This window comes from Dermacentor andersoni, chromosome 2 (assembly GCF_023375885.2).
Source record: "Dermacentor andersoni chromosome 2, qqDerAnde1_hic_scaffold, whole genome shotgun sequence".
Lineage (NCBI taxonomy): Eukaryota > Metazoa > Arthropoda > Arachnida > Ixodida > Ixodidae > Dermacentor > Dermacentor andersoni.
Window position 1 is genome coordinate 80,294,166 of NC_092815.1, and position 27,392 is coordinate 80,321,557.

At 46.1% G+C, this 27,392-nt stretch overlaps 1 protein-coding gene across 1 annotated transcript in view; it reads right to left on the reverse strand.

Moving 5' to 3' along the window:
• Positions 1-27,392, reverse strand: part of LOC126541782 (acidic mammalian chitinase-like) — a 56,893-nt gene that overhangs the window by 27,459 nt on the left and 2,042 nt on the right. The window contains exons 2-7 of the mRNA XM_050188710.3: positions 24,301-24,616; positions 22,971-23,097; positions 21,938-22,062; positions 20,675-20,804; positions 11,685-11,852; positions 3,181-3,300 (exon numbers count right to left, since the gene is read on the reverse strand). Coding sequence (XP_050044667.1) covers positions 3,181-3,300; positions 11,685-11,852; positions 20,675-20,804; positions 21,938-22,062; positions 22,971-23,097; positions 24,301-24,616 — 986 coding nt within the window. The remainder of the gene's footprint in view (positions 1-3,180; positions 3,301-11,684; positions 11,853-20,674; positions 20,805-21,937; positions 22,063-22,970; positions 23,098-24,300; positions 24,617-27,392) is intronic.

Here is a 27,392-nt window from a genome sequence, read left to right on the forward strand (position 1 = left end):
AGTATAGTTGAAATCATTTTGCGTTGATGTCTTTAATCAAAATGTGTACATTAATGAACGCATAAGACAACTTTCTTTCATATCTTTGCAAGTTAAACGCATTGTTTAGTAAGATTTGATATATTTCAATTGTTTTTAGTTTAATTTATTAAAGTGACGTCACTTCCGTGCGTTGCAGGAGTCGATTCTGTGTGGAGTCGTCTGGGGAGCACCGCGTTGCACGAGACGCTGCCTATCATTTTTCGTTGCTGAGTTGTAAACTTGATAGTTTCGTTTTTTGAAAATTTTCGATTTTTGCCAATTTTTTATAAAAAATGAGGACCTAACTCAAAATTCGAAACTCACAGTCACTAGATATTAAGTTTTTCTTTTAAATGTAACAAACCGCTTCAAATTTGGTGCAGTGGTTGCATTGCAGAGAAAAACCAATTCTCCTTTTACATGTGTTTAGATAGGAGCACCCGAGCTAAAACTTCCTCTTAAGGTTTTTTGTAATTGAGCATACGTTTTTCGCATGTCTGCTGGCAGCTTTAGTGTTTCCTTGGTCGTAGAAGTAGTGAACTAGAATACTGTATTGTAGGATTGCAGGGAACGAAGCCGGCGGAAGACGTTGTGCAGGCAGGCGGAAAAAAAAACCCCACACATATGGTTTTCGTGTTTCTCTTTCGTTTTAACGACAGCGTTAACTCATCTTGTGTTGTCAATGTTGCCGTTTTCTATCTGTAACAACCATACTCGTGTTTCATGACCATGTTAAATTCATGTCACTGCGCACAGAGCTGAGAAATCGTTCGTGTAACAGGCTAAGATGACGGCGCACACGAATGAAAAAATAAAGTAAAATAAGCTCGCCTATTCATGCTCAGTTTAGCTCGAACAGGTATCTGTCCACATAGTTACGCGTACGTTTGCAAAGAAATCAAGGTGGCGCTATTTTCCACCACCACTTTTCCGAAGAAAGGACGGCATAATATGACACGGATGCAACCGCGCTTTCGGAGTACGCGAGTGCTATTCTGCCCATTGGCAATGTTGTCAAACATGGCCATCGCCATGTCGTCGAATCAGTCATATCTTGTAAGCTCTGATTGGCCCGGATTGGCCCAGAGGGCTGCTATACGGCGTCCCTGATTGGCTCAAAGTGTCGTTACCAAATATGACAATATGGCGAAATTTGACAATGTCCAGAAAGCCGTGTTGGCGCTTTTGACCTAATAAGAGAGGACGTGTATCCTCTGGACCGATTGGAGTTGATAGAATGGCGAGTTCGACAATGCGCCGTTATGAAGAAACCGACACGAAAATTTTGTGCCCTGCGTTTTTGTTTTTGTTTGACACGTGTTCGTCATGACTGGGCGTCGGCGCACGCGAATGTGTGAACATACTGCGCTTCTGTACTCGAACGCGGCCATCGGATGTGCCCGGTCGAACGCATCAGGCTAAAGTACGCATTATCGCTCGAAAAGTCATCTCAATTCCGTCGAATCGTTATCGGATAGCGTCAAACCTTTTGAGCGGCTATGGCGTTGCACTGCTAAGCACGAAGTCGCGGGATGACATCCCGGTCGCGGCGGCCGTATTTCGATGGGGGGCGAAATGAACACACGCACTGTGGGAATCGATGTAAGCGAAGCTTTCTATGCTGTTCGTTTTGATTGAAGAGCGGCGATGCTGACCGCGAATGTATTTTTTTCAGCGTTTAGTTCAATACGAGAGTGGTGAGTTGATTTTAAACGTTACCTTGCGTGCACCACTGCTGTTTGTCTGCGTTGCACACAGGCAGGCGAGTTTGCTTGAGGTGTTTTTGCGCGCCATTGTTCATAATCTGTGAGAGGGTTGAGCATTATCATTGCCTCACACGGCGTCGTGGCAGAAGTGTTAAATTTCAATTGAATTATGGGGCTGTATGTGCCAAAACCACGATCGGGCTATGAGGCCTCCATAGTGACGGACTCCGGATTAATTTTGACACCCTGTTGTTCTTTAACGTGCACCTATAGATCTAAGTGCGTCAGCGCATTTCTATTTCGCTCCCGTCGAAATGCAGCTGCCACGGCCGGGATTGAACCCGCGACCTTGAGCAATGCCATAGTCGTCATGATACCGCAGCGGGCACAGAAGTGTTTATTTGACGTGCGACCGCTTCGGTATATAATGTGGCTTTGTGTCTGCACGTCCTGCCTCAGTTCTCCACTTGACAAGTTTGCATGGTGCTTATTTTTCGGAAATTGAGGAAGCGTACCGTACCGTACCTTCAGTTCTAGCAACGCCCCCTCTGGACCTGCACATTAGTGGAAAGGTAATTTCGTCGTACAAACTGCGCAGCAAGTCTGTAATCGCCGACACCTCGGACGTCATCACCAAGTACTGTGAGTGACCATCTTACGAAGACTCATCCTAGCTTCAGTGAGGACGCGCGCTGCAACAGCTCGCGTGAGCCGTGCACTGCATGGACCGTTACAGAAATATGTAATTGAGTGTGTTGTTATCTCGTCGTAAGTGTAATATTTTCTGTCTGTCGTCACTGATAAGTACTTTGCTACCTGCATCTGAGTCCGTGGGCCCACGGACCACCACACCCGCGATTTGCATAAGGATCTCTAGGGGGTCAAAATTAATCCCGAATACCCCACTGCGGCGTGCCTCATAATCAGATTGGGTTCTCGCGCGTAAAAAGATAGAGTTTATTTTAAGCTTATGAGTATAAAGCACTGAAACAGCGGTAGCGCCTCCTGGCCACCGCTGCTTTTCATAGAGCATTGTAGCGGCACACGTATTACGATCCGCGTCCACGATGGCCGAGCGCACCCGCGCATTGTGCCTCTCAGCGATTATGACGAGCACGGATCATGAGCCAAAAGCTCCACTACAACGCATTAATTTAGCCTGGGCGTACAGGGCCCGCAATCTTTAACAAATATTTTCCTTTTTCCGTTCTTTCTTTCCTTCAGTAACTAGCTCGCACCGAGGTACTCCCCCGCTATTGTCAGCATCGGCCACTCAGGAGGACGGATGGCGAAGACTGGACGATAGAGTGGGAAGAAAACTAGCTTTGCAAGACATGACCCTAGCGTCAGAGGCCGAACGTATAGGCGCCGTGAGATTCCGGCCGCGCCCAAATTTAGAGGCCCGTTGCGCGTACCAAGAGGCACGTGCATGGTTGACGTAGTAAGCGTATACCTTGGAGCGGATGCTGGCGACGTCGTCGTAGCCGATCCAGGTGAAATTCTTGTAGGCGTACGGCGCCTGGCTTTCGTCGTCGAACACTGACGTGGCACCGTCCTTCAGGAACTGGCAAATCTGCGTGTGTTGGACCACTACTGTAAATGGATCTGGTCGTGCACCCGAACTCTGCGCTCCCTGCGGAGCCGTTTCCGCGAATGGTGCAGGCTGTGAGTGATCAGTGGTAGACTTAATAGCAAAATACAGGGCAAGTATGTCGTATTTGCACGTAAATAACGCAACCCACGAATATCGCCCGAGGGAGGAGGATTTTGTCTCTCGTCAGAGACAAAATTGTCTTACGCGGCCAGGCGGTCGGGGTAAACTGTGAGGATAGTTGTCGTCGTAATGTCAGTATTTAATTAAATTCGATAATTAACCTTTTATTTACTGCAGTTAGCATGTATGATTATATTGAAAACTCAGAGGCAGTGCCATTTGGTGACTATGCCATATTGAACAATTTTTGTAACGCGCCTGTGCCCCAAGATATGCACGTCTGAAATTTCAGCATAAGCCGTCTAATTAGGCATGCGAGACAGCGGCATCCGCTACGAGGCCCCTCCCTAGTGTGACGCAGCTGTTGCGCATGACGCTCCGTCGAACAAGAACGGTGACAGGCGATGGTGATTACTTTTCGTTCTTGGACACCGTTTTCGTTCGTGGCAAGGGAAACCGAAGGATGACATTGCGCGGCGGCTTGGCCGAGCTCTTTTTTGAAGCAATAGAGAGTTTTAGTTTAGGGTACGCAAGCGGATTGCATACGTTAGAACTAGGGGCGACGCTACTGCGCATGCGCAGAGCCAGACGTACGGGTCTGCGCATGCGCAGTACCGTGGCCCCTAGTTCTTGCGTACGCAAGCCGCTTGCGTCCCCCAAACTAAAGCTCTCTAATTATTTGCATAGTTGGCGACAAAGCGCGGTGCCATCGTACACGTACTGTCGAAGCAATCAAGTGCAGGATTACGATACTGGCTTTCGTTTTATTTATTTATTTATTATTATTATTTTTTTGCATTTCGGAGGCTCAAAGTCATGCTAGCGCTAAGCATGGAACAAAGCTGACAGCTGCCGGGCAGCCCCTTAGTTGCCAGTGGTGTTCCAAGGACGCTGTACCTGTCCGAAGTGTGTGCTTTGAAGGCCCTGCATTGCCTACGCCCGAGAAACTGCTGTAAAATAGAAGGAAGGCTGTGAACTAGCGTGAGTAGTGCACTTCATTGGTGTATGCCTGACGATTTTTTTTATTCGTGGTTTTGCGAAAGTGCCGAACAGATAAGGCATCGCCTTGCAAGCGCATCGAGCTTACATTATGTGCCTTTGCCACTGATTGCCTCTACTAAGCTGGGCCGTTGGAAGAAGCAAGCCCTGCGTTGGGACCTTCTGCGTTGAAAAATGGCTGCTTCGTCTGGGTCGAGGTACTATTCTACGGCAGAAAAAATTGATGTAATACTATCAATGGCAGAGATGAACGCCAATGCCTCATTAGCAATGAGTCTGTACGCGTCTCGCCATCCTGATAGGTGAGTTCCAACCAAAGCAACATTTGTTAGCATTTTCAGACGTTTTCGTACAAAAGGCTCAGTTCACCAAAAAAGACAGCCCAAGAAGTGCATCACTGATGACGACTTTAAAATTGACGTCCTTGCCTGCGTGCATGCAATACCAAATGTAAGCATCAGAGAGATTTCTAAACAACGCGGGAAAAACGTGGGAACAGTGCACAACGTTCTAAAAAAGCAAGAATTTCATCCATACCGTGTGAGCCTTCATCAGGACCTAAGTGAGGCACACTTTTAAAAACGGGCAGTCTTTTGTAATTGGGTCCTAATAAAATTGACCAAGATAAGGATTTCGTACAAAGAGTGATTTGGACTTATGGAGGCTCGATTTTGCGGGAACGGCACAGTGAACATTCACAATGCTCACTACTGGTAGCAAGGAACTCGTCACTGTCTGCGGCAACACAACCACCAAATTCGCTGGCGTCTCAATGAATGGTGCGGCATACTTGGGGACAGAATCATTGGCCCTCACTTCTTCGAAAAGAACCTCGATGGAAAGAATTATGCGCACGAAATTCTTGCTGGTGCCGTCGATAAACTTGCCTCGAGTCTCCCTCTCAACGAACTGCGGCAAGTTTGGTTCCAGCTGGACGGGGCCCCACCTCATTTCTCCTCCATTGCAAAGGCTGGTTAAACTGTAACTTTCCACGGCAGTGGATTGGACGCGAATGAGCGATGTTTTGGCCGACGATATCCCCTGATCTCTCTTCACTGGACTCCTTTTTGTGGGGCTACGTGAAAGATCGCGTTTACGCAGTTGAGCTCACCGATGTCACCGACATGAAGATGAGAATATATTTACCGCCTGTAAAAGCATCGACCCGGAAATGCTGCGCAGAGTTGTCGACTCGACGCGAGAGCGGTTCACGTGGTGTGTTGCGGTGGAAGGCAAGCATTTCGAACATTTTTAAACCGTTGGCTTCTTGGCGATTGTCATAATTTTAAGTTGAGTAAGATTTCATATCACTCGAAACTAATATTGAGTAAGCGATGGTATATTCGAAGCAAATTTCTAAAATATTTGTATGTTTTCTTTTTATATATGTAGGCCAAGGGTTTATACTGTACTTGTTTTTTGTTTGTTCTTTTATTCCCACTTCTTCCGAAGTAATGCCGGAATCGGAGCTGTGTGTACATAAATAAATATGAATTTGACTACACTGACACAATTTCATGCTCTGTCATGAGGACTGGAAGATGCGTTCTAATTTTAAAAAAGGTGACATAGAGAATACGGGCCATTAACCCGCGTTTCCTAAGAGCTGGCCATGCAGGGTCGTAAATTCTCTTTACGCATGTGCAAGGCGCCCTGGAAACTTTAGTGGTTAATAATGTGCTGTATGGCAGCTGACGCTGTTGCTTTGTGTTGCGAGATGGCATTAATTTCAATTATTTTGCAAACAAGCTGCCATTATTGTAAAAAAAAAAAAAAAAAAAAGCAGAGCGGTATCGCTGCACATGAGTGCATAAGAAGTCTGAAGCGGCACGGCGTCCTGTCACCCACTCTGCTAGCAATTGCTCAAAGAAACAGGGCTCGTCTCACGTCGCCCGCACAGTCATTCTTTGGTTTCGCTGGCCAAGCACGGAAACGCTGGCCGAGAACGAAATACCATCGTCTGTCACTCCACATTCTTGTCAGACGGAGCGCCATACGCAACAGCTGCGTCACACTGGGGAGGGGCCTCGCATGCGTAATTAGACGGCTTGGGCTGAAATTTCAGACGTGTTACTAAAAATGTACAAAATGGAATAGTCACCAAATGGCACCACCTCTGAGGTTTCAATATAAACATACATGCTAATTGCAGTAAATAAAATGGTAATTGTCGAAGTTAATTAAATACTTACTTTTCGACAATTATCCTCACAGTTTGCGACGCCCGCCTGGCCGCGTAAGCTAGGTAGTAAATGGCTCGTGTGTACTCCTATTTGCATCTTTTTTAAAAACTCGGGAAGTATAACTTTGAACACGCTATATATATATATATATATATATATATATATATATATATATATATATATATATATATATATATATATATATATATATATATATATATATATATATATATCGTAAGACGTCAGCAAACAATGAAACCAAGGACAACATAGGGGAAATTACTTGTACTTATTAGTTGAATTAAAGAAATTATAAATTAATGAAAATGCAAGTGTATGAAAAAACAACTTGCGGCAGGTGGGAAACGATTCCACGTCTTCGCATTACGCGTGCGATGCTCTACCAATTGCGATACCGCGGCGCCGTCTTCCCATCCACTTTCTGGGTTATTTATGCGTTACTACTAGAACTAACCCTGGGAGTGTTAGCCAGCGCCACCAGTCACAAACCTTGGCGGCGGATGTGGAACATCCTTTCTGCCGCAGGCGTCACGATCCACGTGATCTTTTTGAGCGTAGGCAACTGGTCAATAAACCGCACATGCTACCGGAAAGCATCAATGTTGCCGCGGTATAGCTGAATTGGTTAGATCAGCGCACTCGTAATGCGAAGACGTGGGATTGTTCCCCACCTGAGGCAAGTTGTTTTTTTATCCACTTTCATTACCGTTAATTTATCGTTTCTTTAATTCAAGTAGTCAGTGGAAGTAATTTCCCCTATGTTGTCCGTGGTGTCATTGTTTGTTGGCTTTTTATGATATGAGTAATAAAAAATCGGCCCCCACGGTTAACCCCTTCCTGCTCGTTCATCATATATATATATATACATAGTGTCCGCGTGACTTGTGCCAAAATGTAAAATCGTGCGAGTGTCGCGTACCTGGACAGATCCGAAGTAATGTTTAACTTCGCTTGGGGAAAGTCAAACTATTCTTTTTTGCATCTCGCCTAACTACATAATTAGTTATTATTAAGTATTCAACCTCATTAAATATTATATTCCAGCAAAAGTATCAATGAGAAAATTGTAGACCATCATGAAAAATTTCCGATCCAGCTTTTGTTGCTCAATTCGTGTCAGATAAACGTTTTTTTCCGAGCCTGAAGAAAGCCCGCGAAAGCTCGTAAAAAGTGCCTCGCGGCTAGTCGCGCGGCATTTTTGCGAGTTTTCCGGCCCAAATTCTTTCAGCCTCAAAAAAAAAAAAAAAAAAAAAAAAAAAAAAGAAAGAAAGAAAGAAAGAAGAGGGAGAGATAGATAGATAGATAGATAGATAGATAGAGAGAGAGAGAGAGAGAGAGAGAAAACACGTTTGTGTAGCCCGTATGAGGAACACAGCACAACGAGCCAACTAATGTGTTGCTGCGACGGCTCTCCCTCCGTTGTCGGGCACGGCCGACACGCCTTTACATTTTCGCGATAGGCTGTGCGCGAAGTGTGTACTTGATTTACGATGCAAACGCGCAGTAACCGCTAGGTGTTGATAACAATAAATAAATAAAACAAAAAGGCCAGGCCGCGTAAACTCCTGGTTGGTGTCGGACAACATATGTAGTCCCTTGAGGATCATCATTTTTTTTTTTTTTGTAATGGTGCGCGAATGTCTCTACATCGTCGCCATAAATTTAGTCATTGCTATCAGAAGTTAAGGAATCGGGAAGAAGCCAAGAAATGCGTGATGACGCTATTGTGCGGCTTGCTGAAACTTATTGGGATTGAACTTATTGGGATTGCGAATCGGGCAAGTTGATAACGACGCATCTTCAGCAGTCCCACATACGAAAAGGACAAGCACACGTCACGTGTTCTGCTTGCTTGTCCCTGTAAGTGGGGCTATTGAAGTGGGCTTTCAGAAACTGCGCGAAGGTATGGGACAGTTACTTTTTTTTTCCTTCTTGAACTTTCTAACAACGCACGAACGAACTGAGGCAACGCTGCATACATCAGCGCTCGTTCAGTTGCATCCTATCTCAGAAAACCTTTAGTTGCAGTGTTGCGCAACCCCGATCACACTTCCAGAAGGTTCCAAGTTTCGGCACTCGCGGCCTCGCCCACCCGAAACTGACATGCGAGCTCGCCAGCCGCACGAACGGTGGCCAAGCCGACGTGGACGGTGAGCTGTATAGTTGGCTTAAGGGGCGCCCAGGTCACGTTCGCTGAAGTTGAAGCGTCTAAATTGGACGAACTCTGGAGCCCGCCAGTGAAGAAGGCGAGCCCGCGGTGCCGATCAATGACTGGGACAGTTCTGGCGACCTCTTCCCAGAGAGTATAGCGCAATTTACAAAGGCGTCACTAGTTACTAAGCGCCGTAAAGTGCAGGATGCAGTAGAACTCTGACATCATATAATAGGAAATTTCGAAGCCGCAAAGGCAAAAGGCAAAGAAACATGTTACGACGAAAGGAAAAAAAAAAAGAAATGCACTCGGGCTTGTACTGATAAAACTTCTCTTATTATATATAGAGTGTATCGCCAGCGGCCAATTTCGGGCACCGTCGTCTCAAGTTGCGATAGCAGTCGTCGTGATAACGGTGTCACCTCTCTTCCCCGAGATCACCAAGGCGGACAGCGCTTCACGTATACGTGAGAGAAATATCGTGAATGTGGTCCTTACGCGTTGATCTCGAAATACAATAAAAAAAAGAAGAAAAGTTATACTCTTGCAAAATTTGGTACACGAATATAGTCAGAACTGCAACCACTTTGATAAACCAGAGTAGCTATCCTTCTCCGCGCCTTTATGCGCTTGGCATTGCAATATGTATACATGCTATTAGAAGTCGGCGAATATGAACTTTTTCGAATGCGAATAGTAAGTATCGAATGTTGAATAGTCAGGCACAGACGCAAACATTTGCAGCAGGTTTATTATACCTGTAATGACCACAGCTCAAAAAGGGAAGGTGATTACCAGGGACAAGGGATCAATTTTAAGCTCAAGATCCCTAACTGTCTTTAAGAAGAAAAACTGCACGAATAGCCACTCAACTTATTTAGAATCTGGTTGCAAACAAACTTTCTAAAAATGAATAGCTGCTGTATGACTAGCTTTCCAAGAACGCTAAATAAATGGTTGGTGAAAAAAGATCAGAAGTTATAGAAAAAGAAAAAGAAAAAAAAATGTTGCTGGAGGGACCTGCTTGTGAGCCGTAGACACGTGTAAAATGGGCCGTCACAAGGAAGATATCACTGGTTGTAGGGTAAAAGATGAAGCTGCTGCACGACTAGACTGCTAAAAACACTAAATGACACACTACAAGCAAGAATCGCCAGTTGTAACGTAGACTCGAGTTGAAAACAAAGCTTGCTCTACCTATTTTGTTTCTGCGTCGGTTCAAAAACTGTTTTCTTTTGTTTCACGCAGACCCATGATAATTTGCGATGCTTAGTTTTTCAAACAAAGAACAGTGACCAGACTTTAGCGGTCGGCTATTGCGAAATATTTGGTTCGTTTCGATTGAGCGAATAGTTCCTTTTCGAATACGAACAGCTAGCGTTAATGTTAGATTCGTATTCGACGCTTCGGATATTCCCCCATCCCTAGTTTTTCTGCAATTGTACACATGATGGAGTTCAATTGAAATTGAAGTGGTGATTCAGCAACACCTGCTAAGAATGGGCGCATAATATCATTCTATACCCACGAGCAAAAAAATATAATTTGTGATCGCAGGTACCAATTCTGGGCTACCCAGCAATCCTGCGAGGCGGCGAATTAAGAGGCAAGACCTCGACGTGCCCACGTGGGAGACCTAGGCCCAGCCAACTAAACTGCTGGTTTCAATAAAAGTTTGTTCCTCCTCCTGCGCTTAGTTATGATCCGCCGTGCTCCAGGGAGGCTTTTTGGGAAAGAATACATTAACCGGAATGGTCAATGCAGTTCTATGAAGATTTCGATAATATATTGAACCTGGTGATAGTAACAGGGCCCCTCGTTTAAGTGTACAGGCGTCTATGCTCTTGCATATACGTATAGAGCGCTACAATGCAAGCAAAGAGTGATACCAAAGCAGCTGTACTGTGCTGAAAATTGTGTGACTATACGTGTCCAGGTGACTGGGTCCAGGTGACGTGTCCAGGTGACTATATATACCGTTGCTTACACGCAGTCTTTCCAGTTAAGTGGCAAGGCAAGAATATCGTTTTCTTCGCCTCGTGGCGCGGTGTGCGTGCCCTCTACAGAGAAGAGTGTGGACATCTGCACGTGCCTTCAACATACACAGACGGCCTTCAGCTCTACGGTTATAACACGTGTCTTAAGGTAATTATGAAGTTAACTGGTACACCCTATAGATAACAAATCGGTGAATTAATTATCGGACATATTTATCAATGTCCACAGCCGCTAATAATGCGCTGCCGAAAAAAAAATAATGCAGAGGGCATCGCACATGATTATCGAAGTAGTCGAATAGCCGGGCCTGCCGCCGAGTCACGTCACATTCATTTGCTGTAGACGATGTCGGAATTCTGCGCAGAACGCGGCTCTCATTCGGCACGAAGCCACTTTACCACGCACGTCCGGTGTACAGCATCGACAGTGTTTGCTTGGTGCTAGGAATGAGTGTTGCGTTACGTCCGCTACGGTAAATGAAAGTTTATTGAAAAATGATATCAGAGCATATCCTCACCCGAGAAAAAAAAGTTGTAGGATGTCAACGTTCACGCGCCGAGAAAGCACGCCCGCGCCACGCTGCGCACGCTAAACCACGTGACCTCGCTTCGGAGAAAGGGAAATCCAACGTCTCCATGTCAAGTGCGTGGAGGCGAAACGGCGACGACCGTTTCACACCCGAGCGGTGACGTCATTCGGTCAGATTAGGAAAAGCTGCCACGGTATCCAAAGAAAGCTATTGGCCCTAAGATGCCCTTTATGTGCGCCGCACTGTCTAAAATATATTTGGATCCCTTTCCCCCGTGTATGGTAGCAAACCTTTGTCAGGTTATAAACAGCCCTGCTTTTCTCCTTGTGCATGTGTGTGTGTACAGCTTGTATGTACGCACCCAGGGGTAGGGAACGGAGCCATTGCCTGGTCCAATGCCCGTGGCTGGTGCATCGAAACCATGCGACTCCTGTCGCAGCAGCGTGTAGGTGCGTCCGTATAGCGGGAGGCCCACGATCAATTTCGAACGGTCGGCGCCCCGCTGCACCCAGTACTCTGCCGACCAGGCCTGCGAGGAGAGCGCGCGGCATTATCGAACGCTCACTTTCGGAGAGCAGCTTTCTCCTGTAGACAGTTTGAGCGAAAAAAAAAGAAAAAGAAAAGCGCGAGAACGTTTCTATCGAAACGATTTCGTCGCGAAGCTCCATAATTACACACGTTCTCCGAGTTATTCGTATCGAAATTTCTCGGATTACGCCCGCATCGGTGCCGCATGCTTCCGTAATAAAAATACAGAAAACATGAATTTACCCACATGGATCGTTTTTTTTTTCAAGTGGGGTGGTAACGACACGAAACAATATGATAATATATCTATATATGTATAGGTCAAGGTTACATATAGGACAAATTGATGAGCACACAAAGATCACGCTAATAAGGGTATAATTATGGGGTTACGCCTGACTTATAAGGTTTTAAGGATGTTTTATTTGGACAATGCAGTAAAGCTGATGCTGGTATTTATTCTTGCACATCTCTGTCTTGAGATACTGCTCAAGTAACAATTATATGTTGTTGGCTAACACATAAGAGCAAGCACGATAGGTGTCGCAAATGCCGGCATATTGGCGCTTATTCATACAAAATGCACAGCCGCTCACCGTTCCGATCGGTGACCTCGAATGCACTGGTGTCAACACCGATTAGGTCGCTCTTAAAAAAATAAATTGTGGGGTATTACGGGCCAAAACCACTTTATGATTATGAGGCACGCCGTAGTGGAGGACTCCGGAAATTTCGACCGCCTGGGGTTCTTTAACGTGCACCTAAATTATTTCAATTTATTTTGATGACAACTACTGTAAAATAACAAGAAAAGGGCTCGAACATAGTATCACGCTAAACACACAAGTTTGGAGATGTAGGCACTTATAACACCACAGTCTTCGCAGTTTCCCATAATCTGATTTTCGATTTCAGCGTTTTAAGGAGCCCGAACCCGCACAGTTCGCACACCGTTTCTGTTTTTGCTTGTATCCCGTATCTCGTTGTGCTGTAATTATTTTTGGAAATGAAGTCCGAACAACGGGGCCGTCTACAGGTACGTAGCCAGGATCTTTTTCGGGTGGGGGGGAGGGGGCGGCGCTAAGGTTCTATTATTCTCTGTTAAGTTTCCCATGCTTGTTGCATAATAATACAACTTTTACTTTGAGCAGGCCTTTGGTCTGCCTGAAGGCATGTACCACCCTGCACTTGTCTGCATGGGGCCGGCGTTCGTAGCCGACGTTCCAGGCATAAAAGAGACCAGGCCGCCGGCCGGAAAAACCCCGTTGGCTACGTCAATGTCCGTCTAGCGATCTTGGCTCAGTGTTGCGCAAAGTTTGTTTCAGAACTCTGCCTGAGGTCTAAATTCACCTCTAAAGGCGTATTTCGTTGCAAAGTCAGACTGATCATCTGTGGGAATCGGAAATTCCAGAGTACATATATGCTGCAGCTCGGCGCTTGTAAATGCTTGCAAAAGGCTAGAGCCTTAGCTCGTGATTCCAGCGTTGGCCAAAGATGCTGGTCGCACGCACTAGATGCTTTCTGATTGGCCGCCGGCGAATTTCTCGGCTTTAGTTTCGGCTGGAAATGCCCACTGCAATATTGAGATGTTCTATATCATGGAGCTGCGCAACCACCGCGTGGCCTGTGATTGGAACTCGACGTGAGAAAATCTGAAAAACAAGTTGCCGTGAATGTCATTTTATCTATCTGTCCGCCGTCCGTCCGTCTGTCTGTCTGTTCTTCTGCGTTCAAGAGACTTGTAGAAGACGGCCGACCCGATATTTTCGGGTTCAATTTAACGCGTTTGCATTCTTAGGGTACCTGACGCGCTCTCCGGGGGCTATGTATGTTCGTATCTGCGTATGTGGCCAATCGTTTACTCGCCTACCTGGGTCACCCGGTAGTCCGAATGGTCAGCGCATCAAGATGCTGTGCTGAGGTAATTACGGTTCGAAAGCAACCGTCGGACCAACTTGTTCACTTAAGTGCAGCTCCGCAACGAACTTCTTTCACGTCGACGTGGCCCACTGTAGATTCGGGACTGGGTAGGCACCATTGTTCAAATAATCTATTTGACGCCGACTTGGAGCACTGGGCAGCTGGCACTCTTCAATCAATCTCTTTGATGCCAGCTTGGGTCACTGAGTATGAGCCAGTAGGTGGGTGCCGCTGTTCAGTGAACATCTTCCATGCTAACTTGAACAACTATAGGTATGTGCCACTGAGAATGTGCCCCTCTACAATGACAAGAAAGATTCCTTAGATTTCTTCCATGCCGAGCGGAATCGAAACCACGTCACATGGATTCCTCAAGGACAGCAACCCGACGCATTAGCAGGCGGTACCACAAGTGCACTGGGCATGTACCAATTTTCAATGAACACCTTTAACGCCAATGGTTTAGCGAGCTTAGCCATGACTGCAGCGGACATGTGCCTCTCTTCAGTGAACCTCTCGCCAGCTTGGTTCACTGAACATGTGACACTGAGTGTGCGGCAAACGAGGCTATGCGTCTCGGAGGCCATGCTCGGACCTCTCGGCAGCGCCACTAGATGCCGCAGCGCGTCTGGAAAGAATAGGGTGCCTGGATACCACTTTTCTCCGTACTGGGTGGTGACACGTCCGCTTGCGCCGCCATACTGTGTCGGAATACGTAAAGGCGTGCTATGACAGACAGCGGGAATTTGAGTTCTTCGCTCACTGACAGTGGAAATTTTTTAATTTGACCAGATTGAACTCTTACGTGCATTGCAATATTTAACCTCACGAGAAAAACAGAGTGGAACGCTTACTGTAAAACAATTCTAGAATAAGTTTCAAGCCCAGCAGATAACTAGCAATTTTTTTTCTTCCGCACTTCTGTTACGCCCACAAATATGTTTCGAAAATAATGTTGATGCATATGACGTATACTTAAAGCTTGTCCTCCAAAAGGGCTTATAATCCTTTGGCTAAACCTATAGCTGAGTAATGCCATAAAAATGCATAGGATAAAATGCGGTGAATAAATACGGCAGCGTCGCCAATAACTGAAGGTGTTGTAGTTATCGAGATACAAATCGTGCGTGTGAAAGGTAAGAATGATAAAGAGCACGAGGTCGAAAACAGTCTTACATTAATAAAGTGTCAAAAACCAAGTTTGAGGTCATGATTTCTATCACGGCCGCAGCTGCTGAAATTCAATGATGGCAAACTGCAAAACCACTCGTGTACGTAGATTTAGGAGCACGTTAAAGGAAGCTGATCAAAACTATTTCGAAGTCCCCCACTACGCCGAATAATTAGATCGTGGTTTTGGCACGTAAAACCATATAATTTATTACTCTTCCAAGTGAAAAGCAAGAGCAAGGCACGTGATCTCTGTCGTGCCACCTTTAAACGCTGATAAATGAACACCGTCGTTGCAGACATCTAGCCTATAGTATAAGTCCATGCGTTTGGATTGTGAATATTTCCGGTCTGTGGTATAGTATATTTCCTGCCTGTATAAGTATAATGCCTAAATGTTTTGCTAAAAAACACATTTGTCTTGCGTTCTGTTATATAGCAACCCATAGATGAGCACAGCAATGCGAGAAAGAACAGTATATAGCGGCACATGTCACCAAGCGAAAGGGAAACCTTATTGCCGAAATATGTAGTTGTCACTATATATAGTCCATCCCCTTCGTTATATCTGACTGGTACAATCAGTGCAAATATAAAGGCTGAGCCGCATCATGAGAAAACTCCCCAAGAACACTTTCCTAACATTTCGATGCTCAGTGCATACTGTTTTGGAAAACTACATATAGGGTTTGAGAAGGCTTCTCATCGCCTTGAATAAGTGACTACGAGGGCAAATGCCTAGTGCTTCAGAAAATCTCCTGAACAGCGTTTCACACGAATACACAAGTTTAAATATATTGGCTTAACAGAACAAGGATCTTGCAGAATTTTTACTGCGTTCTCGCTCGCGGGGAAATTAAGTCCCAGTTGTCCTTTTTCCGTTTAGCTAGTGCACAAAGGTGTGCAGCATACGGGCATGACGGAGTGTTTTTAAACATAAAACTGTCACGCAGATTTCATCTTACCTTGCGAGCCCGAGAAGTTAACTTAGCGAACACGTCTGCAGCACCGCGCAAATTACAAACACCAGGCAACACGACAGCGCCGCACTGACTAATGCACACACATGTACGGCCGCTTCAACAGCTACGACACAATATGGAGGTAGTGCCGCACGGGCCTGCTCAAAGGGTGTCACCACCCTGTACGGCGGGAGGTGGCGCTGACATCGAAGGCCCCCTAGGAAAGAAGCGCGAGGGAGGAGCCCGGTTGACACGTGACGCGTTTTTCAGCGTTCGCACGCACAGGCGCGCCATGCATTTCGGAGGCCACACGCAGGCTTCGCGGAAATGGCGCTAGATGGCACCTAATGTTCTTAAGAAAGTGCGAAAGAGTAATCTCGCTGCAGTACACGCCTCATATATATCTGCTTTTGACGGTGGCGATACGTTGTGTCGCTAAATTGATTCAAGGCTGAAGGCATTGCCGTCGACAGTCATCGCCAGACGGGTTCCGCCACTTTTCATATATGTAGTGTGCGTTAAAATAAAAACGGAGTCTGCGCAGAGAGAATAGTTCGATCCATACGAATTTGTCATGGATAATGTAGTATGTTTGAGAAACTTACGGGATGCTGTCCCAATGAAAAGCTAGAGAGACAGAGGGAGAGGGACAAAAGAGATGAGAAAGGCAGGGAGCTTAACTGGAAGATAGATATCCAGTTTGTTACCCTGCACTGGGGAAAGTGTAAGGGGAGACAAAAAGATCTTAAATGCGCACGCATGAAAAAAGTGGGGGAGGGGAAAGATAAAGAAATTAGGAACACACGCACGCACACGCACACGCACACGCACACGCACACACACACACACACACACACACACACACACACACACACACACACACACACACACACACACACACGCACACACGCACACACGCACACACACACACACACACACACACACACACACACACACACACACACACACACACACACACACACGAAGGAACGCAGGAGCGTCACACTCGTTTAAGCAGGCCGCTTGACCGGAAAAACCTCAGTAGTGCCTTTACCGCCTTCTGGCGTGAAGGTCGCATGAGCCGGCACTCCAAGATTGTCTGCTCAGAAAACGGCCGGTCATCGAGGCGTGCCAACGCCGTCACGATCGACTGTCTCTGGGAGCTGTAGCGAGGACAATGGCAGAGGATATGTTCGATTGTTTCCTCGAATGAAAAGCTAAATTAGCTTTATAGCATAACGTTAATGAAAAGCTAAATTAACGTTATGCCTATAACGTTCACAAAAATGCAAGAGAAGGTTATGGCAAACGCAATGACGCTATTGCGGGTGTAGATTGCGAGCAGATGAAACAAAATACAGTTGGTGAGAACAATGAAAACAATGGAAACGTGACTTGGTAGATTGTGGAAGAGCGTGACAAACTGTCTTTAGAGGAAAGTCGCGAAACGTATTGTTTGTTGCTCAAGACACCGCAACTGACCGATAAACAGGGGACAGAATAAGATAAGGGAGTTACTTACCGCTATCTTCGATAAGACGTGCTGCGATGCTTGTACGCATGTTTTCCTCTTGTTTGTTTGCGCCGATGGGTGCTTACGCTTGCGTGTGAGCAAGTAGTGTTGATTTGATTGTCAGAGGCCTGCTTAAGTGTGTTTGTGAGTTCGTATACTTGGAGCCCCATAGCCATCTTTAAACAGAAGTTAATAAAATTTTCTGACCTTATCTATGTGTGCGTCTGCCTTTTTTTATCCGTTGTTGTCGCGCAGTTCCGTGGCCCTTCTTATCAGGCAGGTCGAACGCGCAAATTCATCTACTGGTGCTTGCACTAGACATTCGCTAATCAGGGCTGATATAGGACCCGTGCTATCAGGGGTGCCACTGCGAGTTTGCCTTGGCAGGCATGGTTCTGCGGGCAGTTACAATTCGGCGCGAAGAGCTGGGCCATGCCGCATTCAGAAAGTATTCTGTACACGCTGGATCGTATCGTGTGGGGACAAGCGCCGGCCACTCGTGATAACAGACTTTCAGAACGAAGGCGGCCGGTCGTTACGAGGTGAAATTTATTGTTAAACTTGCGCTTAAATAATAAGGATGCATCCAGCGGCCTTTAGCAGCTCATTTTTCCCAAGGACCATCAGTCAGTGGAACCGACTTCCTTCCTCAATTGTAGGAATTTCTTGCCCTAACAAGTTCTTTTCTGCATTAAAAGCAATAGAATCTTGTGATCCCTAAGGCTTGGTAAATATCCCGTGTACGTCTAGCAATCATCATGACCTATAAACAATCCCAGCTGCAAATGACATTTTCTTTTAGTGCCTTTTTTTTCTTGTCGCACTGTATCTTGATCACTACATTGTTTCTTTTTTTTTGCAACTTATTATTCGATTTGTTATTCTTTTTTTTTCGCTTTTTCATTATGAGTCTCTGTAATCATTGTGCTTTATGTACTTTTTTTTTTCCCCAAATGTGACATGTGACATCTGCAACGTGCCTGTTTCCGATATGGCTGTGTACAACTTAGCTGTGTGCTTTTCTTTTTTTTTCCTCTTTTTTTTTTGTCGGCCTATAATAATGTGTTGTTGACTTACACAAATTTATGCAAGCCTGCAATTTTGATGCTTGTTTTTCATCTGTACCCCCCCCCCCCTGTAATGCCTGAATGGGCGCTGTGGGTACTAAATAAATAAAATAAATAAGAAGCGACTGACGTTAACCTGTACGATTCGTGTATCATTTTTCGCGCAGTGCGAAAAAAGAGGTGGGAGCTTCATTGCTGTGACGTTTCACGCAAATACGACTCTCATTGCAGGTCGCCAGTTCCCATGGTTTCGGTTGGATCACTTCCAGCTATACCACAGAAAGTCGGACTGCAGTATATTTATTGACTTATTTATGTTACCCTCAGATATTGGAGGGGGTAGAGCTACAAAGCAACACGAAATAAAAGGAACAATTACAGCAATAAATCGCTGTATGCCAGTAACGGCTGCTAACTATACAATATTAAGCGTGATTAGTTTGCAATTGGGATTTGTGGTTAATTTAAATTGGTGGTGTGACCAATTTCACACTTTATGCACATTTTCTCTTTCTGTCGAAAAAGAGTCGCAGTTTCGTACGAAAGGCGAAACATTGATAACGATAGCAAAGTATATTACACAATCGCACGACGTAAGATTTGCAGTATTATTGGCCGAATAAATTGCTGTAATCATTTGGCTAACTAGCTGAAGCACGATCACGAGCACTCGCTGTGACAACGCTGTTATAACGAGGACTGCCGGCTTGTCCCAAAGAGAACGCTTCGTGCAGCCACTCGCTTCACCACGTGGTCTGTACCACGTCTCCAAAACTCGGACTGCGCGACCTCCAACTAGCGCGCACGAATACACGCGCCATCTCGGCTTACAAAGGCTACCCGCCGCAGATGACCTCCAGCGAGCCGCGCTAATGCACTCAGCCGCGCCGATGGGCAGCTACGGTAGCGCAGCCATAGTGGCCTATAGGGTATACATTTTAGCCGCTCCCTCCACGGCCGGGCCAGAGGAGGAGACGCGCGACATTGGGCGCGCGGGAAGATGTCGCCGCATCAAGCCGTTCTCAGCTCGTGCTCGAATGCTAGCGCTTGCACTCGCAGTTAACGGCACGTGGACCGCTCATTTTCCTCGCGCCTGGCCTTTATTCGGAACATCACGGCCGCGGCGAAAATTCGCCTGTCCGTATGAATGCAACCGCAATTGATTGCTATTGATATGATTGCTACCGGGAGGGGGCGGCGGCACCTTTACCCGAAGTTTCGAGTGATATAGTGCAAACTGTTACACGATAAATGTTCTGGATAAGAGGTGTCGGTTGTTGGATGTAAGACGACCGAGCCTCGCATAGGCATGGGAGCAAATGGGCCGCTCGAGCGCCACGCATTAGCGTGTGCTGGCGGTTGCGGTCTGGACGGGGCCTCCGAGATATTCAGTGGAGAGCAAGGTGAGCGCCGCCCAATCTCGGAGGCGGCTCGGGCGAGGGATTGACGTGGTCTGGAGACAAACGTGCCACAGTAGTGAACTTGTATAGCATGACTGTGTGGGGCGCACGCGAAGGGGAAGGAGCCCGAGACGGGACATTCGTGCTGTAGTGCGTTTTATTAGAGGGTTTTAGTTTAGGGGACGCAAGCGGCTTGCGTACTCAAGAACTAGGGGCCACGGTACTGCGCATGCGCAGACCCCTACGTCTGGGTCAGCGCATGCGCAGTACCGTCGCCCCTAGTTCTTGAGTACGCAAGCCGCTTGCGTCCCCTAAACTAAACCTCTCTATTCACTCTCTAAGGAACTGCGGCGGGCCAGTGCAGGAGGCGCAGACCGCGGAGGTGAGGGAGGGGAAAGAGGAGAAGGAAAGAGCGCGCGCTGGTGTCCGATTGTCTGATGCACGGTGTAAGAAGTATTCGTACACCGTGGTCTGAAGTAAACAGTCAAAGAGGGCTGGCGCCGCTACCCGACGCGCGGATCGTTGTGCCGGCGAAGGCTGGCGTCGCTGCAACTGCGTAGACGCTATACACTATAAAGAAGGAAGGCTTTACACTGGACACCTTCGATTTCGCCACTTCCGTACGATCAGTACAAATAAAGAAATCATGGATCGACCGTTCCTGCGCGATTTACATTTCCACTATATATATATATGGAAAAGCTCTCTTCCCAGAAAGCCACACAAATATTTAATTTAAACCAAGTGCGCGTTGCACGGCAAAAGACAGAGATCACTAGAGAATGACTCACCACGTGAAGGGTGGAAAAAATGCTTTTTTCCACTTTGCGTCTAAACAAGGGACTGTTATGGCCAGTGAACGGTAGGTAAGGCTCGTACATGTGGTAGTCGTAGGACATCAAATTGATGAAGTCAGCGTACCTGCAGGAGGAGGAATAAAGATATACCTAGGAAATTATACAACTACGCACTTGGCGAGGGGGGGGGGGATATATATCAGTGAGTGGAATTGCTCTTTTCAAATTTAGTGTAGAGTAGCCAACATTATAGAAACGTTTGTAGAGGAAATTGAAAAACGTATATTGCCTTTGCTCCTGCCCAAGTGATAAACATTTTTTTGTGCCGTTACATTATTGAGCGTTTTATTCATTCATGTTTTTAGCCTTGTTTCTTTGTGTGTATATCGACTGCATTGCTTGTGCATTGTCTGCACTGTTCACCCACACCTTTAATAATCCCGCCCGTGCGTGGGATTTAATAAACACCTCCCCCATGCATGCATATATATATATATATATATATATATATATATATATATATATATATATATATATATATATGTAATCGTAAGAAGCCAACAAAAATAAAGACACCAAGGACAACACAGGTGAAGTTACTAGTACTTACTAATTGAAATAAAGAAATTATAAATGAATGAAATTGAAAGTGGATGAAAAAACAACTTGCCGCAGGTGGGGAACGATCCCACGTCTTCGCATTACGCGTGCGATGCTCTACCAATTGGGATACCGCGGCGCCGTCTTCCCATCCATTTTCTGGGTTATTCATGTGTTACTACTAGAACTAACCCTGGGAGTATAAGCCAGCGCCACCACTCACAAACCTTGGCGGCGGATGTGGAACATCCTTTCTGCTGCAGGCGTCAGGAGTACGTGATCTTTCTTGGTGAACGCAACTGGTCAATAAACCCACACGTGCTATCTGAAGGCATCAATCTTGCTGGATTCGAGCCCCTCGTTATGTAATGAACGAGAAGGGAAGGGATATATATATATATATATATATATATATATATATATATATATATATATATATATATATATATATATATATATATATATATGCATGCAAAGTTTTTGTTCTAAAGGTGATCGTCAACCGAACGTCTAGCCTTACGAGCCTTAGGCTTAAGTTTAAAGTTTCTGTTAATGTTTCCATTACTTTAGCACTGTCTGATTTGCTCTTGCTTTCCTTAGTGTAGATGTAGAGGCTGGAAAAAAAGTGTTGACTATCTTTGCTCAGGCAAAACTCACCGTGATATGACTCTGGCATCGTAGCCTGTGTCGATGAGCTGTGCCGTGGCTGCCACAGCCACTGACAGCAACAGTTCGTTGCGGTGAGATGCGTGCGACTCGTTCTTGAAGGACTCGCGGGCTTCCTGAAAAACAGGCTTCCTCTCTGAAACTTAAAGGGACGCTAAATATCAACGGTAACTTCGCTTATCTTTTTAAAGTATTACTTCATAACCACAGTTTTGTTGATTTGGAGGGAAAGCGTTGGTTGTTATAGCCAGTGGCAATCTAAGATGATAATCTAGGAATGTAGTGGGAAATACACATCACTGTCCGCCTTACAGAGACGCGCCATGCAGACGATTAAGTTCACTAATTTCCGTGACGTCACGGCCAAGGCGACCTTTCAATATTGGCGTCTCCCGGAAACTATGTATCGGAGAGCGTGGAGGCATAGAGGGCAGGTGAAGTGCGGTTTCGTGGGCGGAGCTTGTACTGAATTCTTAGGTTGTTACCGAATATATATAGCCGAAGAAATGACGGCCGAACTTCCATCTTGTCGAATTTTGCACAAGTAAACGCTCTCAAAGTTTGCTGGTTCGAGTACTTGGTTCTGTTAGGTTGCAATGATGTTGTTCTTTACCGATAAACAATTAACTATAAACTTGAGTAGACGCTGTGAAAATTCATGCGCGAACTTCACCGTGACTTCGCCGCCCGTTTTTTTTTTTTGTCCTTGCATCTTTTCTCGCTCACGGAGCCTCCAGGTACGGTCAGAGCGGTCGCTTTTATAACGCAGTACTGTGACTTAGTAGTCTAACTTAACATTCACCTTTAGCATCTTTCTAGCTGTGTTTATTTCATAGTGAGCTGCCACGTGTATGCATTCCCACTCTCTTTCGCAAACTTCTGTCGTACTTGTTCCGTGCCTTCTGCGCGGTACGGACCTGGCTGCCACTGTTGTGCGGCAACACGAACGAACTAGACTGACGTCAGAAGCAGCAGCAGCAAGCTTCCGCAAACATGCGAAAGAGGAAGTGCCGGAAGGAGTCACCTTGAGAAAGACGCCAAAGTTCTTCCGGTCATCTTCCGGCAGAGCTCCCTGCCCCGGGAATTCCCAGTCGATGTCGATCCCGTCGAATCCGTACTGGCGAAGGACCGTTATGACGGATGCTATAAACCTGTTCGAGCAGAGACGTGTTAGGACTCCGTGGGGAATCCATGCAGTGAAGCATCTAGGTTGTAAGGGCTGCGCGGCACCTGGACATGCGCTCGTGATTACAGTGCAACAGCAGCTCCATAGCTGCTTGGAGCTAAATGTAAGAAGAAAAATAGAACTCGCCGCACTGAAGCACGCCTGGATTGTATAATAGGGAGAGTATCGCGACGTCTTCGTAATTATCTCAGCATCGCGAGTGAGCTGTAGCTTCCGTAGAACACGAAAGTGTAATGCCACTGGCGTTAGCTCATAGAAATGCTTCGACCGCCTCCTTTTGGCGTGTGGGATACACCTTCGCGAAGAAATCTTACTTCACAAGGGTAGATATTTTGGACTTGTGAGTGGGGAATAACTCACTGTATACAACGCGGAAAGGACACGACGAAAACAGAGGAGGCGACAAACAGCGCGTCTCAAATTAAGAGAACAAAATAGCAATGTCAAGCGTACGCGCGAGGGTTCGGTGTCAAATCTTTGCTGAAAATGTGAGTGACTCCCTTTATTCACCATTCAACATTCTGAGCAGACACAGGGCTTGCCTAACGTGAAACAGGTCTTTCGGACTATGTAGCGATTACGCCTAATTGGTCATCAAGGTGACCAATTCAAGTAGCGCCTAGGTGGCGCTACTTGAATTCTCGAAATCTGGCTCACAGTAGAGAAAGCCTTAGTTTGTCCATAAAAAATTCTTATGAAATACCGGAGACGCATAACGCGAGCAGCAGCAGTTGTGGCTCCATCTGGTGACGTTGAGCTCAGCCAGCAAACAAAACTATTATTGCTGTAACGGTCTGCCCAGTTGCTGACGTAAAAGCGTGGGCAATAGCGGGACTGAGCTATGAAGCAGCATAACGTCTAGTCCAAACACATTTCGTATAAAACTACTATTTGAAATTACGAGCTATTTTATACTTAGATTTTGGTGCGAATCGTCGTTTAACAGCGTAATCGTGGATGTATAACGGCTTTTCCCCCATTATCTTTCGACGAGAATACAACGAACAAAGTACACGCTTTTTCTCACGCTTCTTGGTCGAGCGAAGAGCCACACATAGTCGTTCCCTGCGCTACCACTGCCGTTCACGTATCTGGTGTTTCGATAAGCACTGTACGGAAAGGCTAACCCTTACGCTCCAGACAAGACCAACGACGAAGGAACTCATACTTTTGTCTACGATCCGGCGCCGCGATGACGGCGCTGAAGACTCCATCGGAACCTGTCGCGCCAAGAGACAGCATCACCCTGAGCGAAGGATTGGCCAGCTTGAGGGCCACCAGGCGCCTGTACTGGGTCGTGTCCTCCGGACGCTGCGGCACCACCGCATCGTCGAGCACGGCGGCGAATCCGCACACCAGGTGCGTGCACAGGTCGGCCATCGGGCGGCTGGGGTCCAGCGTGGGCGGCAGGGTGTAGTAGCAGACGCGCCGCATCGTCGCTCCACTCTGCCTTGGCGGAACACGGTTCGACGGCTCGTACGGACCTGCGCCGAAAATCACATGGAAATGGGGGGTCTATAACGTCCTGAAACTGGCACAGTGGGTTCTAAGGGACGCCGTGTACTGGAAGGCTCCGGATTGAATTTCGACCACCGGAGGTTCTTTTCCATTCACCCAACTCTAAGTAAGCTATAGTGTTCTTGCGTCTCGCACCCATCGAATTGGGGCCGCTACGGTCAGAAATCGAGCCCGCGACCTCCAGCTCAGCTTAGCACGACGACATAACTGAGCACGACGACCTAACCATTGAGCCACTGTGTCGTAGATGCGCCAAAAAATGCAGCCATGTTTTAACGACCCCGAGAACACTTATAACCAGTGTTATTCGACCACACCAGTTCTGGAACTCCGTTTCAAACCTCCAGGCATGCACTAGTACCTTTCTGTGGCGGGTTAATTGACTGAAGCGTCACATGTGAGCGACATGATGAAACTCGCTATTGCATGCATCACCTTCTAAAATGCGTTCAAAATGACTAGCCCGACTGGGGCAAAACGAAGAAGAGAAGAAAGGGTGCCGATTGAAAATATATTTTATTTGGGGTTGCTTACACTACATGCATGCCGCAATTATGTGTTGTTTAGCTCAAACAGTGCAGTTCTTTAGTCAATCTTTTTTTGTCCGTACATGACGCGAGAGTCAGCAGACCCCCGCTCTATTCGCCGACCACTGTGCTTGGGTGAGTTTCGTAATCAGCAGGATTGAAGAACTCTGCTTATAACCAACTACCTCCCTAAGCAACATTAACAGTAGACAGATGTACTGTGAAGTGGAGGGCTCTGTAATAACTTTCACCCCCTGGGGTTCAACTTAATGCGTAGCGATATTTTAAAAAGCACTCTAAAAAGAAACAATATATATGTTTAACCTTATAAAGTATTGTTTCAGGACTCTAGTTTTGGTAATTGCGAGATAATAGGTCGATTCTTAGAAGCGAAATAGAAGGTCAAAGTTCCTTTTTCTGTATTTCGCGCAGAAACCACCGCACTGCCATGTCGGTTATTCTTCCTTATCGAATGCCAACGTTCCAAACCTGCCACACATATAGAATATAATGTAGCGCATCTTTACCCATAAAAAGATTAACCATAGGCTACAGGAAATGCCGTCAAAAACTATGACGTCACGGTGATTTGTTGCACGAGCTCCAAAGTGGCGTCGCGACCTGTCTTTTGCTGTGGCGCCTCTTCTACCTTACCAAGCCTGTTTACATCTCAGCAGTGAGAATTTTAGTATTGTAGGGTGGTTTATTAACACAGCTAAAATATTTTATTTCTACTCTTTGCTGTCCCTTTAAGAGCTCCAGCGTTTTTGCATCTAGTCCCCTTCGGAAAGCGGCCGCCGTGGCCGCAATCTTAACCCGCGAGCTCGTATACTCGGCATCGGAACGCCAAGGCCACCATGGTAGGTAACGCGTAGAGTGCAATAAGTTGCCGTAGGCGCTGCTATGAGATTTGTGTCGGGGAACGGTTCCAGCGTGTTCGCAATCCGTCTCTTTTTTGCTCTAACTGGGATAACAGCTCGTGAAATGAAATAACTCTCATTACACATCAAATTTCCTTTTTTTCCTTGAGTCCTGGGGAGGTATTCTGTAAGAGTCCGCCTGGTGGACATGTTCATTTCGTCTGCTGCTGAAGTGCTGATTGGCTGTGGCGCGTCGCAGCTGCGGACACGCAGCCCAGCTTTGCTAATCAGAGCTTCAAAAGCAGACGAAATGGATATGTCCACTAGGTGGACTCTTACAGAATATCTCCCCTGGAAGGGCTGATGGAAGCGATGTGTTAATGAATTTCCGGACGTTTCATGCCCCAACGTTCCGTGTTGGGTCCGTTGTTGTTCCTGCTGCACATAAATGACATTGTGTTCGCAATCCGTCTCGTTTTTGCTCTAACTGGGATAAAATCTCGTGAAATGAAACAACTGTCATTATACACTACATCTTCTTTTTGTGAGTCGTGGAAGCGCTGGTGGAAGCGATGGGGTAAATGAATTTGCGGACGTTTCACGCCCCAACGTTTCATGTTGGGTCTGTTGTTGTTCCTGCTACACATAAATGACATTATTGACGGAGGTAATCTTAAAATGAGACTTTAAGCGTACGACTGTGTATTATATTCTGTTATTAGCTCAACTAGCGATCAGTTTAAGCTGAACAGAGAACTTCATGAACTGTTCGAGTGGTGCGACACATAGAAAATATCAGTCATGTCTGTAACAAGTAGAGAGCAACTCCTTTATTTAACTGTACAGGGATTAGAAACATATTATCTCGCGTCGCGCATTACGAATACATCGGTCTTCATATTTGCAATAATATGCTCATGAACGATCACATAACCCTAATCACTAACCAAACAATGTCTAAACTACATTACTTGACACGTTCCCTTCGCAATTCTTTATCGGAAACAAAGCCTACAGCATACAACATGTTACCCATTCTTGAGAACACTAATATTGTTTGCATGGGACCTATTTACTTATGTTAATAGGTTAGAAAGAGTTCAAAATAAAGCACTGGTTTGTTTTTAATCACTAGGGGGGGGGGGTGCAATGTATCGATTTCGCAATTAATAAGTGGCGAAATGGGCTTATTAGTACATCTTGAATGGCAGCAGTTGATCGCTTAGTAGACAGGAGGACAAAAGGGGAGACACACGGGCACACGGGCGCTTGTGTTGATGACAAAATTGATGGCAGAAGCTGGTCTAAACAACGCCTCAGAGAGGAATAGAATAGCACGGTAATGCTTTAAATTC